We start from the raw sequence: 20381 nt of genomic DNA, 5'->3' as shown, positions 1-20381 counted from the left end.
TTGTATTGTACCCCAGCAAACAAACTCATAGTCTAGGATGCAGGTTCAGACTGGAGAAAGATGAGGAAGGAAATTAGCCATTTTTTTACAATGAAAATATGTCATCGTTTTCCTTACTTTATTTAGGGAAATCACAGGAAACCTAATTCTCTATGGCTGAGCAGGGAATGTGAGTCCAGTGTCTTATTTACAGTGCCACCTTGCTTGGCATGCACACAAACACATTGCTCTGATTCTCAGTGTTGAAAGAATGTTTGTATATCACCAACTCTCTCATATATAAACATAAGTTTGAAAGCTGTTTGACTTCCACTTTGTGCATCAGCTAACTGCCAAACACTTTCTCTGTTCGGTGAGTTTCAGTGTTTATGGAAACTATTGTTTGTATTCCACCCAAGGTTTTCCATCATCATATTATTCTTTTAAGTTACCTGTTCACGGAGGTAAAGGAGACGATCCAGCAAAATTATTGTTTCAATCACAGGAGCTAATACCGCACGGAGCATGAAGAATACTGAGAGCTTCTGTTGGTGTGACTGATGACTCTTATAAAGACTTTCTATTTCATTCAATGAAACCTAAAGAGAAAACTGTTATAAGCACATTTTTGTATACAATACCTTATGAAGTAAATGGGTGGAAAGTGAGTCAAAACTATCCTAGCAACTGTAAAGCATCAAAAAGTTATCTAAAATACACTGGAAAAATATAAAACAGTGGCAATTATAAACATGCTTTTCTGTTTCTATTGTTATATTAAATGTTGGTAGCAAATTGTATCTTCATTTTAAAAAATGTACATACAATTAATTAAAAAAGCCACCAGTTATTAGTACTGACGTAATATTTGACATACGAATTCTTTATCCCTTTAGTACTGTTCAATGCATAAATGGATAACTACATGAATATTGTGGAGACATCAGATGTTAGATAAAAACAATACAATTGCCTGTGTACAAAACAAACAATTTATACTGAGTAATATTACTTTGTGATTTGGCTTACGAAATCTAATATTGTGCCTACAGTCATTATATTCAAACCATTTTGTAACGATTAAAACTAATTAATGTGAAGAGAAAACATATGAGTTGTTTGGGGGAAGAGACCACACAGTGAGGTCATCGGTCTCATCGAATTAGGGAAGGACGTGGGGAGGAAGTCGGCCGTGCCCTTTCAGAGGAACCATCCCGGCATTTGCCTGGAGCGATTTACAGAAATCAGGATGGCCGGATGCGGGATTGAACCGTCGTCCTCCCGAATGCGAGTCCAGTTTGCTAGAGAGAAAACATACCCTTGATCAGTGTGTCAGTGTAAACAGTATTGGAAGGGCTGTAGAAGGGGGAAGGGGGGAGGGGAGGGAGGATTGGGACAGAGCTATTTACAATCATACATGACTAATGAAGAACAAGTTAACTGTTTGCATTGGAAAAACTTCAGAAAAACAAGGGATTAAAACATTTTAAAGCTGAGAAAACAGCTGAATCCTTATATATGTAAAAGATGTATATCACATAGTGATAGCTGATGTGTATATAATTCAACACAGTCGTAACCAAGCATATATCAATAGCCCAAAAGGAAGTATTAATACCCATTCAAGTTGGACGCAAAAGGAACTGTTGCTTTACCCAAAATGGGCTTGTATAAAGAGGCAATAAAAATAATAATTTTATTAGAAAGGAAGGACAAGTTAAGCAAAATAAAATACTGATACTGATTTTGGGCAAAAGAGAGTTGTAATGATTCATTATTTGCAATCGAGAATGATGTAACCCCTCCCTCCCTCTCTCTCTCTCTCTCTCTCTCTCTCTCTCTCTCTCTCTCTCTCTCTCTCTCTCACACACACACACACACACACACACACTCACTACGCATCTCATTATCACTTGTGATGCTCAATGTACAATTCATAATTACCATGTGAATTCGGGGCTCTTAAGCTTCCCATGTAGTCGCTAGAGTCTCAGCTCTGGAGACGTCCCTCAGAAATGTGGACAAAATGTTAGTGAATAGTTTTAAGTGTCAACAGTCTCTCAGCCCAGAAATTTAAAGTTATCATACCTAAAACTCTAAAATTATAAAGCACCTGAGGGAAGATATGATGAATATTTCAAATTTGCTTTTTCATGAGTAGGGACTTGAAAGTAAGTTACACTTCCAGGTCCAGGTCCTGATGGGATTCCAATTCAGTTTTACAGAGAGTACTCTACTGCATTGGCTCCTTACTTAGCTTGCATTTATCGTGAACTTCTTGCCCAACATAAAGTCCCAAGCAGGTGACGCCTGTATATGAGAAGGGTATAAGGACGGATCCTCAAAATTACAGACCAACATCCTTAACATCGGTTTGTTGCAGGATTCTCGAACATATTCTCAGTTTGAATATAATGACTTTCCTTGAGACAGAGAAGTTGCTGTCCATGCATCAGCACGGCTTTAGAAAGCGTCACTCCTGCAAAACGCAACTCGCCCTTTTTTCACATGATATCTTGCGAATCATGGATGAAGGGTATCAGATGGATGCCATATTCCTTGACTTCCAGAAAGCATTTGACTCGATGCCCAACGTCAGACTCCTAACTAAGGTACGAGTATATGGGATTGGTTCCCAAATATGTGAGTGGCTCGAAGACTTCTTAAGTAATAGAACCCAGTACGTTGTCCTCGATGGTCAGTGTTCATCGGAGGTGTGGGTATCATCTGGAGTGCCCCAGGGAAGTGTGGTAGGTCCGCTGTTGTTTTCTATCTACGTAAATGATTCTTTAGATAGGGTGGATAGCAATGTGCGGCTGTGTGCTGATGACGCTGTGGTGTACGGGAAAGTGTCGTCGTTGAGTGACTGTAGGAGGATACAAAATGACTTGGACAGGATTTGTGATTGGTGTAAAGAATGGTAGCTAACTCTAAATATAGATAAATGTAAATTAATGCAGATGAATAGGAAAAAGAATCCTGTAATGTTTGAATACTCCATTAGTAGTGAAGCGCTTGACACAGTCACGTCGATTAAATATTTGGGCGTAACATTGCAGAGCTATATGAAGTGGGACAAGCATGTAACGGCAGTTGTGGGGAAGGCGGATAGTTGTCTTCGGTTCATTGGTAGAATTTTGGGAAGATGTGGTTCATCTGTAAAGGACACCACTTATAAAACACTAATACGACCTATTCTTGAGTACTTCTCGAGCATTTGGGATCCCTATCAGGTCGGATTGAGGGAGGACACAGAAGCAATTCAGAGGCGGGCTGCTAGATTTGTTACTGGTAGTTTTGATCATCATGCGAGTGTTGTGGAAATGCTTCAGGAACTCAGGTGGGGGTCTCTAGAGGAAAGGAGCCGTTCTTTTCATGAATTGCTACTGAGGAAATTTAGAGAAACAGCATTTGAGGCCGATTACAGTACAATTTTACTGCCGCCAACTTACATTTTGTGGAAACACCACGAAGATAAGATAAGAGAGATTAGGGTTCGTACAGAGGCATATAAGCAGTCATTTTTCCCTCGTTCTGTTTGGGAGTGGAACAGGGAGAGAAGATGTTAGTTGTGGTACGAGGTACCCTCTGCCACGCACCGTATGGTGGATTGTGGAGTATGTATGTAGATGTACACTCATCTTTCCACATTGAGACCATTGTGCAAATGTGGATCATAGTCAGAGGAGTGTACATGTTCTGAACGTCCAGCACAGACAGTTCTTTTATGGTATGGATAACAAGTGCACCATAGTGTGCAAGTGAAACTGTGCAGTGAATGTAAGCATACTCCAAAGAGGAACTGTGCAGCACAGTAGGATTCTTGTGGGAAAAATATCTACAATGCACACAGGTTCACCACCAAATTCTGGTGGTATGTGGACCATATGAAAAGTGGCGACCAACCTTAGTGGTATGGTGCAAACAATTTGACTGAGGCTGCCACGAAGTTAGGTGATATTGATTGGGAAGGAATGTCATCAACATTGACCACAGATGACAATGTCTAGGCAATCTTTTTGGCACAGTGAGTGAGTGAGTGAGTGAGTGAGGGAGAGAAGGAGAGAGAGACCGGATTTTTAACAGGTGGATTGCTGCTCTTTCTGTAGATGTTAAGTTGGCCTCCATGCTGTCAGATTTGGGGGGGGGGGGGGGATGATGGTGAGGCGAAGTTTGAAGCTAGGAAATTCTCACTATGGATAGGACAACTTCTATGTACTGGCACAGATAAAAAGAGCAAGGATCCACAGTGAAAGATAAAAAAATACATAGAAATACAAAAATCACGAAAAGGATAAAAATGGATGAAGAATAGGGGAAAAAAAGGTGAAATCTAAGAGAAAATGACCTTTAGTAAAAGATGAAAACAAACTAAAATCAATGTGAAAACATAATGAGATCAATAAGGAAAATAAATAAAAAGATGATACAGTGGAATGTATATTGGCGGGTGGATATGTGTGAAGGGAGGAGGCAGCAGGTGTAACTTCATTAGGTGAGGTCAGTATGTGTGTTCTGGAATAATGAAAGATAGAGGATAGGGAGGGGTGGGCAGGTTATTAGGTACAGGGTGCAATGAAGTATATATTGCACAGGAAGGTACAGAAAACCATGTGAGGGTGAGGGAGAATGTGTGATCAATTTGAAATCCATAAAATAATTACATCGGTGGTAAGAATGTGGGATAAGCTGTAGCTACAGTCCATGAAGTAACCTAACTGTGTGTTGTATGCAGGTGAGGCCGTTGATACAGGATGGCTCAGAAGTCAACAACAAAACACAGGAAAGAAGAGACAGAAAGGTCAGACATTGAGTAAAGTAATGTGTTAGAGAATAGTAACAAGGAAAAACAGCAATGGGTTGGGATGAAGGGAGAGCCGTTAGGCAAAATAATACTATGGGAAGATATCAACCATTTCCTACACCAACTCTCCACAGTTCCTGTTCCTTTATTATCCAGCACTCTGCTAATTACTGGCACTGCCACTTACATCTACACTAACACCCCCACTGCCCATGCGCTTGATACTACTGAACACTACCTGCTCCAAAGCCTGACTGACTACAAACCTATAAACTCTTTCCCAGTTGCTATGACCATCTATATCCCCACCTACAATTACTTCTCCTTTGAAGGCGTCACTTACAAACATATACGTGGTATAGCAAAGGGCACCTGCATGGCAACCCATTCATCTGTCATTTGGAGGAATACTTCCTATCCACCCAGAATTCCAAACCCTTCACCTAAGTCAGATTTATTGATAACATCTTTGTGATATGGACCAAGGGTGCAGTCACCGTATTCACTTTACTGCATAACCTTAACATCTTCTTCCTCCTCCTATTTCAATTGGTCCTCTTCAACCCAACAAGCCACCTTCTCTGATGTCGACCTCCACCTCAAGGATGGCTACATCAGTACCTCTGTAGCAGTGAACAGTCCCTCTCAAAATATGCCAAGGGTGTCATTGACACCTCCAAGGTCAAAATACCCTCTCAACCTGGTCTAGAAACAGGTATCCCATGCCTTTTGTCTCCAGTCACCTACCACCACCCTACTGTCCGACCACAAAGCAGCACTCTTCTCATGGCTCAGTGTCACCTAAAACTGGAGCAACAGAATCACATTTTCCATGAGGGTTTCAACTAAATCTCATCGTACCCTAAAATGAGGAATATCCTCCCTTCTACGCCCTACACTCCTCTCACAGTGGTATTTTGCCACCCACCAAACCTACATAATGTCCTCATCCATCTGCACTCCGCCCCTGCTCTCCTCAAGGCTCATATCCCTGCAACAGACCTAGATGCAAAACATACATTCTCCCACTACCACCCACGTCAGTCCTGTCACGGGCACCCCCTATCTCAACAAAGCAGGGCTAGTTGTGAAAGCATCCATGTGATCTACAAACTCAGCTGCAATCAATGTGCCACTTTCTACATGGCCATGACAGCTAACAAACTGTCTCTCCATGTAAATGGCTGCTGCCAGAGTGTGGCCAAGAAACAGCTGGACCACTCAGTGGTAGAAAATGCTGCTCAGCACAATATGCTTCCTTATAATGACTGCTTCACAACCTGCACCATCTATATTCTTCCTACGAACACTAGCTTTTCTGAACTGCACAGGTGGGAACTCTCTACAAACACATCCAGCACAGCATCTTCCTTCAGCCCCAGCCTGATATCCTTCCCACCGTCCTTTTGCTGCTCAGGTCAGACTCAGTTGCAGTCAGGCTCCAGCAATCAGACAGTGGCCATGTGTGTATGAGTTATGAATGCTATTTCAGAAAGACTTTGTCCATAAACTTTATATTTTAGCAATCTTCTTCATTGCGCCTGTCTGTGACTAAATGTCTCCTCTATATGGAGAGTAGCTATTTATCCATCCCATATCATTGTTAGGTGTTAGTATGTATACCATCTTATTCATTTTCCTGTTCAGGTCATAATCTTATGTCTTTACTTTAACAAGTCATTAGGTTTCACTGTGAAAATCGGCCATAAGAATGGGCTGTGTTAACTCACTGGTAGATCTTAAGTAACATATACAATTACTTTCTGAAAGCTTCAACACTGCTTCACGAGTTTTGCATCCCATAGTATGTTCTTGAAGAACCAATAAAAAGTACTGGCCTGCAGAACAATATTCTTGTTGTATATGATACGTGAGAAAATGCATTTCTTTGTTTTTAGATTCCTAGTGAAACTATTTTATGATAAATATTCACATCAGATGTATGGCTTGATTAAAAGTAAAGTAGTTGCCCTCTCTGCAATACTAATTTTCTGAAAAAAAAAAGAAATAGAACCAGATGAGAGGATCAGAGTTAGTATATTGGACCAATATGATTAATAATTGAGTTCTGGGATAAATGATCGAGGACTAAGGAAAGTACTGACCCTAGTGCTGTTAAACCATCTTTTGATACGTTTTAAGAGCACAACTAAAAACCTAAATCTTTATAGGCATTTAAATCCTACTCTGATCACTTACAATAAAAATAATAATACAAAAAAATAGCTTGCAGATCTTCGAAGCTCAAGATTTGACATTGCTACAGCAAATGGGTTGTCCACAAGGTGTGCTGTTAGGGGTAATGCATGGTGATGTCCAAGTTCCAGGTTAAATTACAGTCTCCAGCCAGTGATAGTAATTTAGTATTAAGAGCATTGAAAAATTCCACAACCTTCTCAACAGTAAAATTTTGTAATATTCAAGATCATTTTATGTTTACGATTATACGTGTTTCCCACTCATGATGCAGTTAAGCTCCATTCACATTATGGGTTATTTTTGTGTGATAAAGACACTTTCAGTATTAAGTGTTCATTCTCAGTGAGAACCCTGCTCTAAGATTTGGTATGCAATAGTTGTCATATACATTACACTATGGTTTGTTTTATTTTGACAAGCAACCTTGCCACATGTGTCTTTACCCTGTGGAAGACCCATGTGCAAATTCTGTCTGGTACGCTCACCCAGCACCTCTGCTGTAGTTTCTGCACAGAATTTTATGTGGGCATAACCATCAACCCCACCATCAAACTTGGCTTACTACAAAGTTGACCAACAAGTGACATAACACATTTTTTAAATGAGGAACCATGCTCGATTTCATTGGTTGTTTCAAAATATGTGCTATAAAGATTCTTTCTCCAAACATCAAATTCTATTAATTATGTAGGCTGGAACTGTCACTGCAATTCATCCTTTTATCCCATCCTCCCCCAGGTCTCAATCTCCACTATCCCCTACACCATGGTCCTAACTTCTCTCATCATGCACTACCATAATCCATTCTGCAGCCTCCTCCTTCCTCAGTTCTATCTCAGCTTCCCAATCCACTCTTTCACACTATTATGTACTCTACACATTCCTATCTCACGTGCCCAGTCAACAACCAGACTTCAACCCTCCCTCCTGCTACCTGCTTCCTTTCTCCCCTAGCCCATTCCATCCTTCTCTCTAGTCTAGTTGCAGTTCCAACAGATTTTAGACAGATGGGACAATACAGCCATGCAGAAGTTTTTTGCTGCAGTGTTTACTGTATGGTTCTGAAGAAACATTCATACAAAAGCTACTAATGTTCTCACACTTTTCTAAGTGCCTACTGATGACTTGCCACCTCAATTATTTGGTATGTTGTTACCTTTACTCCTTAAATTATTTATATTTCACTTAACATTTATCTACGTAGTACAGTAGGCATAGTGTAAACATGAAAATACATACTAACCTCAGACGCTACTCCTAGTTTTGTCAATGCTTTGGACACATACTCTGGAAAGCTATTACATTTCGCTGCTAAACGGCCCACTTGCCCTTCTGGCAGATTGTGTCTGCATTTTTCCACCAACAGTACTTGTAAGAGAGAGCGATACCACAAAGGTTCAACTGGTACCTGAAAGCAAGGTATGCATTACTCTTTAAATGTATTGTTCATATTATAAATAATTAAATTTTGTTATCCCCAGTAAAGATTGGGTAAATAATACTTGAAATACCTATTATCTGAAATGTACACAATGGGAGAAAATATATACAAAAAAAGTAAAGTATGCAGCCTGTAAAGAGTGCAGCTGTCCATGATCAGCGGTAGTGTGTGTCCGGGGAAAAAAGGGGTACTGTCCTACCAGTAGACTTCAATGCTTGCCCGCGGCATGTTTCATTGTTTGACATGTAAGTTCTTCAATTTTCTTTCATTATATTTTGTAGTTATTTATTTCTGTGTTTCTATGCTGTTTTGTTACATAACTATCCCTCATTTGCAAAGAAAACTGCTTGATTGAGTCACTGCTGATTTAGTAGTCTGCCTCAATATTATTCAACGGGGGATGTTATATTAGACACTATAAGTAGAAACTTACTGGACAAGAGAGACCTACTGCGCCAAAGCAAACAGGTTGGTTGGGTAGGGTTAACAGAGTGTAAATCATGGGTCCTCAGTCAAGAGGTAACTCACCTGGAGCTCATGACAACTGTCAAAAATTTGATTGGTTTATGGAAGTATGAAGGACGGGTAAAACTAAGACACTGAAAGCAATATTGATGCCAGTGCTGAGTGATAACTGGACAAGTCAAAGTATGTGGGTCAGGCTGGTACAGAGGTCAGAGCAGACTGGGGATATAACAGGGCTCATCTGTGTGAAGAGAACCTCCACCTGCATCTGACCCCCCGCCAGTCCGATTATGGGCAAAGACAGTTACTAAGTAAAGAATGCCATCTAGCAGGGAGAATAGTATCAGAAAAAGTAAGAAGGCTAAAAATATAATGGAATCTTTTGGACCAGCAACAATGAAACAAGACGAGAGAAATAATTAGGTCCTGCACAGTGCTCCATGCACCAAGGACTATCCTGTCTACCGTTGTCCCACCCGATTCATTATAGTCAAAGTGTTAAAGAGGGGAACAACACCCCTTATTCACTGGTTCATTGGAGTTCTATCCATAAAACAAAAAATAGGGTGAGGCTAACTGCTACCTAAAAGCAAGTAAAACAGAGTGGAAGAGGGATGACTGAGGCAGCTGGCAAAGGAGGTAGGGTCAAGGGCAGAAAATGCCCCAACACCAACCACCCTAATCTGCCTCAAAAGCAATTTAAAAGGTTATATCTGAAATAACAATGACTTTCACAGAGAAAATAGAGAATCTGTTCACCTGTCCATGAGTCGTCCACCAGCACTGAGGCAAATAATCTATAAGACCAAGCTTAGCCTGGAGAGTCAGGAGGGGGGTTCATCCTATCCTGATGCGAGCAACTGTCTGCAAAGCTGGGGAATCACAACATGGGCGTAGCTCATCACAAAAAACAATGAGTTATTCTGGTATGACCAATACCATTTCTCCTGGATTCCTTCCCCTTGGAAAATACAGAAACATCTGATACTGGCTCTCAGCTTCAACCAGTGACATCACCAAGATGACAAACAAGTCAGATCACTTCTATTAAATATGGCGATTGTAACATCATAGCCTTACAGACTTTTGGGTGAGGAGAAACAAAACTAATGATATTCTAACCTAACATGTGCAGAAAAACAAAAACAAAAATATATGAAAATCAAACATGCCACCATTACATAAAAACCCCCAAAAAACCACACAATTCAATATTGTCACCTTCAATTAACTTTTTTACAGAAATGGAACTTTATGATATCAATGAATGAGTATATCTACAAAACATGATGTGGAAAAAGTCACTACTCATTGCAGATTCATGCATCAAAAACTTAAATTGATCTATGTAACTAGAACAATAAAATAGAATTAACACAATTAGATCATAAACTCTTCTTAAATAAAGAAGAATAAAACAAAATCAGGCACCAACTTTAGTGAACTTCGTGTACTTGCCACACATGTGGCACTGTATAAATTCAGTTAGTAAGCTATTCAGTTGCAGAAACTTAATGGTGCTTGTCGTATCATAACTCATTGTGATATCTGATGATCAACTGTTGAATTTCTTTGGCATATTCACGACCATTATTAACAGTTCCAAACCACTAAACAAAGTACTTACCACTACCTACCTGCAATTGCAATTACTCGCTAATAACAACATAATGAACAATTTTTGAAACATTGAAAAAGACAGTACCCATCCATGATGCCACATAATACATCATCACGCATCAAAGCAGAGGCTTGGAACCCTATGTTTTGGTTGACCCTCTGCTTGATAGTGCGGAGTTTATTACAAGAGGCAAGTAGTTCACCAGTCATTGTTGCATCTCTGAGTGAGGAGAGGTTTTTTTAGCACCTGCAAATCTTCATCTGTGGTCATCAAAGCAAATCAATAGCCTTGAGACTGCTCACTGAATTCCAACAAATTAAAATGTACTGAGGGACGTCTGTTGGATTAAATACGAGACTCTGTTAATGTCTATCAGCTCTGTTGTAAAAACACCAAATGTTCCAGCAACAAATGTTATTCCTGACTCTCAGGTGGTGCAAAAGAATATCCTGTTCTGCTCACGGTTTTAGAGCCATCAGTGTAAATACAGACAGCGAAAGGTCATGGGAGTAACTGAAATTTACTTTAGGTCCCTGAAATGGGGGAAGGTGGGGATGCAAAAAAACATGGGGAACACATTCTAGGGAGATTATGTAGGCCCAGCAGAGGGCCTCAGGCACATTATAATTGGTAATCCTACCAAGGGTGGGTGTCAGGATGTTGATGCCCCTTGTATGCAAAAAGCATTTATTAAGTTGGATGATTAGTATTTTGTCAAATGGTGATTGCATCAGTAAATAAGAGTTGGTACCACCAGAAATGAAGAGAAGATCTCCACTTTGGCAAGGAGATTGTCTGTGTGACTAGTCCAGAAGGTGCAAGTGGCCAGTCTTACTCCATGATAATGAACTGGATCCAATAGCTTCAAAGATGATAGTATAGCTGAACCCTAAACTTAGGAATCATAATCGAGCTGGGATGGGACAATGGCGCAGTAAAAATGGAGGAGACGTGTGCGCTCTACACTCCAAGAGGCATGGGCAAGGAAGCAGACAGCATTAAGCTTTCACATGCAGCGATCCTTTAATCAAAGGTCGGATTGTAGCCTATCACGATTGTGGTTTATTGTATCACGACATTGCTGCTCGCTTTGGTCGAGATCCAATGACTGTTAGCAGAATATGGAATCGGTGGGCTCAAGAGGGTAATACGGAACGTCATGCTGGATCCAAACGGCCTTGTATCACTAGCAGTCGAGATGACAGGCTTCTTATCCGCATGACTGTAATGGATCGTGCAGCCATGTCTCAATCCCTGAGTCAACAGATGGGGATGTTTTCAAGACAACAACCATCTGCACGAACAGTTCGACGATGCTTGCAGCAGCATGAACTATCAGCTCGGAGACCATGGCTGCGGCTACCCTTGACGCTGCATCACACACAGGAGTGCCTGCGATGGCACACTCAATGACGAACCTGGGTGCATGAATGGCAAAACGTCATTTTTTCAGATGAATCCAGGTTTTGTTTACAGCATAATGATGGACGCATTTGTGTCTGGCGACATCAAGATGAACGCACATTGGAAGCGTGTATTCATCATCACCATACTGGTGTATCACCCGGCGTGATGGTATGGGATACCATTAGTTAGACATCTCAGTCACCTCTTGTTCGCATTGAAGGCACTTTGAACAGTGGACATTACATTTCAGATGTATTATGACCCATGGCTCTATCCTTCATTCAATCCCTGCGAAACCCTATATTTCAGCAGGATAATGCACGATTGCATGTTGCAGGCCCGTCAGGACCTTCCTGGATGCAGAAAATGTTCGACTGCTGCCCTAGCCAGGACATTCTCCAGACCTGTCACCTATTGAAAACATCTGGTCAATGGTAGCCGAGCAACTGGCTCATCACAATCCACCAGTTACTGCTCTTGATGAATTGTGGTATCGTGTTGAAGCTGCATGGGCAGCTGTACCTGTACACGCCATCCAAGCTCTGTTTGACTCAATGCCCAGGTGTATAAAGGCCATTAGTATGCCCAGAGTTGTTTGTTCTGGGTACTGATTTCTCAGGATCTATGCACCCAAATTGCGTGAAAATGTAATCACATGTCAGTTCTAGTATGATATATTTGTCCAACGAATACCCATTTATCATCTGCATTTCTTCTTGGTGTAGCAATTTAAATGGCCAGTAGTATATTGGCCTTTAAATATGTCTGCTTGTGTCTGTGTATGTATGGATGGATATGTGTGTGTGTGTGTGTGTGTGTGTGTGTGTGTGTGTGTGTGCGCGCGCGCGCGCGCGCGACTATATACCTATCCTTTTTTCCCCCTAAGGTAAGTCTTTCCGCTCCCAGGATTGGAATGACTCCTTACCCTCTCCCTTAAAATCCACATCCTTTCATCTTTCCTTTTCCTTCCCTCTTTCCTGATGAAGCAGCTGCCGGTTGCGAAAGCTCGAAATTCTGTGTGTGTGTTTGTGTGTTTTATTTATTGTGCCTATCTACCGGCGCTTTCACGCTTGGTAAGTCTTGGAATCTTTGTTTTTAATATATGATGGAAATAAAATAGAAAGAAACTTCCACATGGGAAAAATATATTAAAAACAAAGATTCCAAGACTTACCAAGCGTGAAAGCGCCGGTAGATAGGCACAATAAATAAAACACACAAACACACACACAGAATTTTGAGCTTTCGCAACCGGCAGCTGCTTCATCAGGAAAGAGGGAAGGAAAAGGAAAGATGAAAGGATGTGGGTCTTAAGGGAGAGGGTAAGGAGTGATTCCAATCCCAGGAGCGGAAAGACTTACCTTAGGGGGCAAAAAGGATAGGTATATACTCGCGCGCGCGCGCACACACACACACACACACACACACACACACACACACACACACACACACACACATATATCCATCCATACATACACAGACACAAGCAGACATATTTAAAGGCAAAGAGTTTGGGCAGAGATGTCAGTCGAGGTGGAAGTGCAGAGGCAAAGATGATGCTGAATGACAGGTGAGGTATGAGTGGCTGCAACTTGAAATTAGCGGAGATTGAGGCCTGGTGGATAATGAGAAGAGAGGATATATTGAAGGGCAAGTTCCCATCTCCGGAGTTCAGATAGGTTGGTGTTAGTGGGAAGTATCCAGATAACCCGGACAGTGTAACACTGTGCCAAGATGTGCTGGCAGTGCACCAAGGCATGTTTAGCCACAGGGTGCTCCTCATTAGCAACAAACACTGTCTGCCTGTGTCCATTCATGCGAATGGATAGTTTGTTGCTGGTCATTCCCATATAGAAAGCGTCACATTGTAGGCAGGTCAGTTGGTAAATCACGTGGGTGCTTTCACATGTGGCTCTGCCTTTGATTGTGTAAACCTTCCGGGTTACACGACTGGAGTAGGTGGTGGTGGGAGGGTGCATAAGACAGGTTTTACACCGGGGGCAGTTACAAGGGTAGGAGCCAAAGGGTAGGGAAGGTGGTTTGAGGATTTAATAGGGATGAACCAAGAGGTTACGAAGGTTAGGTGGATGGCGGAAAGACACTCTTGGTGGAGTGGGGAGGATTTCATGAAGGATGGATCTCATTTAGGAAGTCGTATCCCTGCTCGAGAGCCACTTTCAGAGTCTGATCCAGTCCCGGGAAGTATCCTGTCACAAGTGGGGCAGTTTTGGGGTTCTTCTGTGGGAGGTTCTGGGTTTGAGGGTTTGAGGGGATGAGGAAGTAGCTCTGGTTATTTGCTTCTGTACCAGGTCGGGAGGGTAGTTGCGGGATGCGAAAGCTGTTTTCAGGTTGTTGGTGTAATGGTCGAGGGATTCAGGACTGGAGCAGATTCATTTGCCATGAAGGCCTAGGCTGTAGGGAAGGGACCGTTTGATATGGAATGGGTGGCAGCTGTCATAATGGAGGTACTGTTGCTTGTTGGTGGGTTTGATGTGGACGGATGTGTGAAGCTGGCCATTGGACAGATGGAGGTCAACGTCAAGGAAAGTGACATGGGATTTGGAGTAGGACCAGGTGAATCTGATGGAACCAAAGGAGTTGAGGTTGGAGAGGAAATTCTGGAGTTGTTCTTCACTGTGAGTCCAGATCATGAAGATGTCATCAATAAATCTGTACCAAACTTTGGGTTGGCAGGCTTGGGTAACCAAGAAGGCTTCCTCTAAGCGACCCATAAATAGGTTGGCATACGAGGGGGCCATCCTGGTACCCATGGCTGTTCCCTTTAATTGTTAGTATGTCTGGCCATCAAAAGTGAAGAAGTTGTGGGTCAGGATGAAGCTGGCTAAGGTGATGAGGAAAGAGGTTTTAGGTAGGGTGGCAGGTGATCGGCGTGAAATAAAGTGCTCCACTGCAGCGAGGCCCTGGACGTGCGGGATATTTGTGTATAGGGAAGTGGCATCAATGGTTACAAGGATGGTTTCCGGGGGTAACAGACTGGGTAAAGATTCCAGGCATTCGAGAAAGTGGTTGGTGTCTTTGATGAAGGATGGGAGACTGCATGTAATGGGTTGAAGGTGTTGATCTACGTAGGCAGAGATACATTCTGTGGGGGCTTGGTAACCAGCTACAATGGGGCGGCCGGGATGTTTGGGTTTGTGAATTTTAGGAAGTAGGTAGAAGGTAGGAGTGCGAGGTGTCGGTGGGGTCAGGAGTTTGGTGGAGTCAGGTGAAAGGTTTTGTAGAGGGCCTAAGGTTCTGAGGATTCCTTGAAGCTCCGCCTGGACATCAGGAATGGGATTACCTTGGCAAACTTTGTATGTAGAGTTGTCTGATAGCTGACGCAGTCCCTCAGCCACATACTCCCGATGATCAAGTACCACGGTCATGAAAACCTTGTCAGCCGGAAGAATGATGATGGATCGGTCAGCTTTCAGATCACGGATAGCCTGGGCTTCGGCTGTGGTGATGTTGGGAGTAGGATTAAGGTTTTTCAGGAAAGATTGAGAGGCAAGGCTGGAAGTGAGAAATTCCTGGAAGGTTTGGAGAGGGTGATTTTGAGGAAGAGGAGGTGGGTCCCGGTGTGATGGAGGACGGAACTGTTCCAGGCAGGGTTCAATTTGGAGAGTGTCTTGGGGAGTTGGATCATTAGGAGTGGGATCAGGATTATTTTTCTTTGTGGCAAAGTGATATTTCAAGTAGAGACTACGAGTGTAGAACAGTAAAGGGCAGTTTGGTTGAACCTGGGAGTGGGGCTGAAGGTGAGGCCTTTGGATAGGACAGAGGTTTCGGATTGGGAGAGAGGTTTGGAGGAAAGGTTAACTACTGAATTGGGGTGTTATGGTTCCAGATTGTATTGTCTAGAATTTTGAGGTGTTGGGGGGAGTGGAGCTGGAAGTGGGAGATTGAGTAGATGGGAGAGACTGGGTCTGTGTGCAATGAGAGGAGGTTGAGGTTTGTTGGAAAGGTTGTGGAGGGTGAGTGAGTTGCCTTTCCGGAGGTGGGAAACCAGGAGATTGGATAGTTTTTTGAGGTGGAGGGTGGCATGCTGTTCTAATTTGCGGTTGGCCTGTAGGAGGATGCTATGAACAGCCGGTGTGGATGTGGGAGAGGAAAGATTGAGGACTTTGATTTGGGATAGGAGTTGATGGGTATGTTCATTGGCCGAGTCGATGTATAGGTGAAGGATTAGGCGGGTGAGGGCTATGGATTGTGCAGTTTGGAACTGGTATAAGGACTGATGGAAAGAAGGATTGCAGCCAGAGATGGGAACTTTAAGTGTGAAGCCTTTGGGGGTAATGCCAAATGTCAGACAAGCCTGAGTAAATAAAATATGGGAGTGTAATCTGGCTAGGATAAAGGCATGTTTGCAGAGGGAATGTAAATAAAATTTAATGGGGTCGTTGTAGGGATGTTGTGAGGTTGACATGGTATTAGAAGGTGGAAAGGGTAACATGAGGTTAAAGTGATATATATATATATATATATATATATATATATATATATATATATATATATAGGGAGAGATAAAGGTGTGAAAAAAGTCGAAAAAGTGTTGGTTTGAGATGAGCTATGTTGATCCTGTACTGAACTTAGGTTGGTGAACAACAATGGGTGCAAAGGTTAGGTAATTGTGTTGTCTCCCAAACACGGTAAAGGGTGGGGAAATTCAGGAAAATTTAGAAAAAAATGCGTGTAAATGTATTCAAAGGACTGGTTATGTACTGGCAGGTTATGAAAATGAGGCAACAATTGTTTGACGAAGAAATAATAACGTTTAAACCTGTGGGAAGCTGCTAAAAAATGATCTGTTATGTGGGGAAAACGGGAATGGAAATAAAACGAAAGTTGTTGGAAATAGCTGAGATGGTTGTTTAATGGGTAAAAGGAACTGAAGCTGTGAAATAGTATTCACACGTTTACACGAAATGTTTGTAAACTTGGAACAGCGGATTTTATAGTAGCGGTAATGTTGAAAGCGTTAAAGTTTTTAGGTTATGGTTTGGAAGTAAATTACGTATTATTGAGTATAATTAGGCAGGATAAAATGTATGGTAGATTACGGAAAAAGGGAAGATGAATACAAAGTGAAACTACTTGTACAAACAAAAAGAGAAAGTAAGATGATAGAAAAGATTTCGAAATGCAACAGAGACAATAACAAACGTAATTGTTGGGTTCAAATTAATGATGTAAATAAAATAGAAAGAAACTTCCACATGGGAGAAATATATTAAAAACAAAGATTCCAAGACTTACCAAGCGGGAAAGCACCAGTAGACAGGCACAATAAAATAACACACAAACACACACACAAACTTTCTAGCTTTCGCAACCAACGGTTGCTTCTTCAGGAAAGAGGGAAGGAGAGGGAAAGACAAAAGGATGTGGGTTTTAAGGGAGAGGGTAAGGAGTCATTCCAATCCCGGGAGCGGAAAGACTTACCTTAGGGGGGAAAAAGAATAGGTATATACTAGCGCACGCGCACACACACACACACACACATATATATATCCATCCATACATATACAGACACAAGCAGACATATTTAAAGGCAAAGAGTTTGGGTAGAGATGTCAGTCGAGGCGGAAGTGCAGAGGCAAAGATGACGTTGAATGACAGGTGAGGTATGAGTGCTGGCAACTTGAAATTAGTGGAGATTGAGGCCTGGTGGATAAAGAGATGGGGGGATATATTGAAGGGCAAGTTCCCATCTCCAGAGTTTGGATAGGTTGCTATCCTGGCATTTACCTAAAGCGATTTAGGGACATCATGGGAAACTTAAATCAGGATGCTCAGTTGTGGGTTTGAACTGTCGTCCTCCTGAATGCAAGTCCAGTGTGCAACAGATAAGGAACTTAACATTTGTAACCCATCTCATCTCATCTCCTTCAGCACCCAAAAGATCACGTATGACACTGCGTCTAAGTCAGTGAAGTCTTGAGGCAATCGGATCATGATGATACGATCAGGGACAACAATGGGGCAACCATTGGAATCCTCCTGATTAAATTCATTTGCGACTACAGCTATACAAGTGTGACACTCATTTAAAATGTCATAAAATATTGTATTTAAACAGATGGAAGAGGCAGTCTCTCCCATATCGCAATAAACCTAAAATTACTCTGGGCGTCTGCAATAACCAGGATGGCAGTCGGTTAAATCTCTGGATTTGGTTTGTACTTGACCACACCAAGTAACATCAGCACGTGCTTCACACTGGTCCCAAATGGCCCAACTGCTCAAGGATGATGGGAGAAAAGGAATTCCAAAGTTGGGCAAGCAACTTCCATGCTTGACATACTGTGAGGAGTTGTCGTTGGATGGTGAGCCATCGATTCTGAGTCTCAGCACAGCAGTGATTGAGTATAGCCTAATCCTCTCATAATGGATAGCATCAATAATCTTCTTGTACAGACATCTTATTGATCTATATATACAATGTGCAATCTCACACAAGCCCTATAAAACTGGAGAATATTTGCCCTGTTTGCTCCCAAAGATTTGTGGCTTAGGCATTTTAAAATATTAAGTTCCTTCTGGGTCCTTGCCTGCAGGTCCTTTACATGTGTTAACTATGACAGACAGGAATAAAAAATGAGTCCTTAAAATGTAGAATATGATATGCAATAGGGTAAAATAAAAACATGACAAGAATGCTTACAATTAACGCATGTAGAAATATCTGCAGAAAATCTAAAACCCGCCTTTACTGTCCAGTCCTCTAATATTTTAACTGTAAGTTTTGATGATGTATCACTGTTGTTGTATTGGAGGAGGAACAGATAAATAAAAATTGTCTACAGCACTGCACAGGATTCCTTACCATACACATTATACTGTTAATGGCTCTGAAGAAAGAGTACAACACTTTCCTGAGGAACACCATTCTCCTACTGAACACTATCTGACAGCACATCGCCAACTCAAAACCTAGAAAGGCATTTTGATAAGAAGGAGCCAATGAATATGGGGAGGTGGTCACGAAAGCTCCATTGGTGGAGCTCTCTGACAATATCAATTCCTGGTTGACATCAAGAATATCCCAAAACATAGCTGTTTATGTAAAAGGTCTGCTCGATAGCCACCTCTGGTGGCATCAGGTTGTTGAAAGTGGATTGATATCTTCAGAATCCACACGGAGAGCAGCTACGAAGCTGTCTGGTGTCTAACATCCAGAGCAGATGATGATTGACCACTCACTCACAGATCTTTCCCACACAATGGCAATGTACTGGTAACTATTAGGGCACAGGCGGTCCTTTCCTACTTTGAGGATAGGTATCAAAACTGCATCCACTACGAGTTGGGAAATTGCCGTGTCCATCATATCTAACTAAAAACTATAAGAATGAAAATAACCAATTACTGACAATACAATGTAAGCAGATAGATAAAAAATCTACTCACCAAATGGCGGCAGGAGAACAGCACACAAAAAGGTTTAACTTTTACAAGCTTTCAGAGCCAGTGGCCCCTTCTTCTGGCAAAGGAGTTGACAGGGAGGAAGAGGGCGGGAGGAAGAGGGCTGAAGGAAAAGGACTAGAGGCATTAAAGGAAAGGGGAACAGTTCAGAAAAGTCACCCAGAATCCCAGGTCAGGGGAGATTTACTGGACAGGATGAGAAGGAAAGACAGATTGTTGGGGTCTGCACCTGAGAGCTTAAAGGTGGAAGATGGTAATACACAAGACAGAGATTACTACTAAAACATAGTGTATGAGTTAATAATAGTGAAAAGCTAAATGCATTGTATGTAAGAGAGGAGGGAGGGCAGATGGCGAAAAATAGACAGGTCAGAAAATGAAAAATGTAGAAAATTGAAATGGAGTGAAGAAAGGAGTAATTACTGTGAAGAGATGCCGAGATTGAAGGGATTAATGTAAATTAAGATCAGGTGAGTGGCGAGAACCAAGGACATTTTGTGGCACTAGTTCATACCTGTGGAGTTCTGAGAAACTGATGTCTGCAGAAAGAATCCAGATGGTGTGTGTGCTGAAACAGGCACCAAGGTCAAATGACTGTCATGTTGTAGAGCATGCTTTGCAGCAGGATATTGTGTGTTGCCAGTATACACTCTCTGCCTATGACCCTCCATTTTGATTGCTAACTGGGTGGTAGACATGCTGATGTAAAAGGTTGAACAGTGTTTATATAACAGTTGGTTATGATGTGCTGTTTCATTGGTGGCACTCCCTTTGACGGTATATGTTCTGCCAGTTACAGGGTTGGAATAGATGGTGGTAGAGGAGTGCATAGGACCAGTCTTGAAGTGGGGAGAGTCACAGGGGTGGGAGCCATAGGATAGGAAGATGGGTGCAGAAGGAGCACAGGGTCTGACAAGGATATTGCGGAGTTTTGAAGGGTGATGAAATGCTATTCTAGGTGTGGAGGGGGGGGGGGGGGGGGCAAAATCTCAGACAGAATGTATCTCACTTCAGGGCATGATTTTAGGAAGTCAAGGTCC

General features: G+C 42.0%; 1 protein-coding gene across 2 annotated transcripts in view; it reads right to left on the bottom strand.

Moving 5' to 3' along the window:
* LOC126355899 (probable methyltransferase-like protein 25) overlaps positions 1-20381 on the bottom strand; it is a 70514-nt gene that overhangs the window by 7330 nt on the left and 42803 nt on the right. The window contains exons 3-4 of one of the 2 annotated variants that reach the window (XM_050006412.1): positions 8226-8390; positions 432-578 (exon numbers count right to left, since the gene is read on the bottom strand). In XM_050006412.1, coding sequence (XP_049862369.1) covers positions 432-578; positions 8226-8390 — 312 coding nt within the window. The remainder of the gene's footprint in view (positions 1-431; positions 579-8225; positions 8391-20381) is intronic. The other variant, XM_050006420.1, reaches the window with a different exon arrangement.

The sequence above is a fragment of the Schistocerca gregaria genome, chromosome 1 (genome assembly GCF_023897955.1).
Source record: "Schistocerca gregaria isolate iqSchGreg1 chromosome 1, iqSchGreg1.2, whole genome shotgun sequence".
In the NCBI taxonomy this organism is placed as follows: Eukaryota; Metazoa; Arthropoda; class Insecta; order Orthoptera; family Acrididae; genus Schistocerca; species Schistocerca gregaria.
This window is presented reverse-complemented; position numbering and strand designations above follow the sequence as displayed.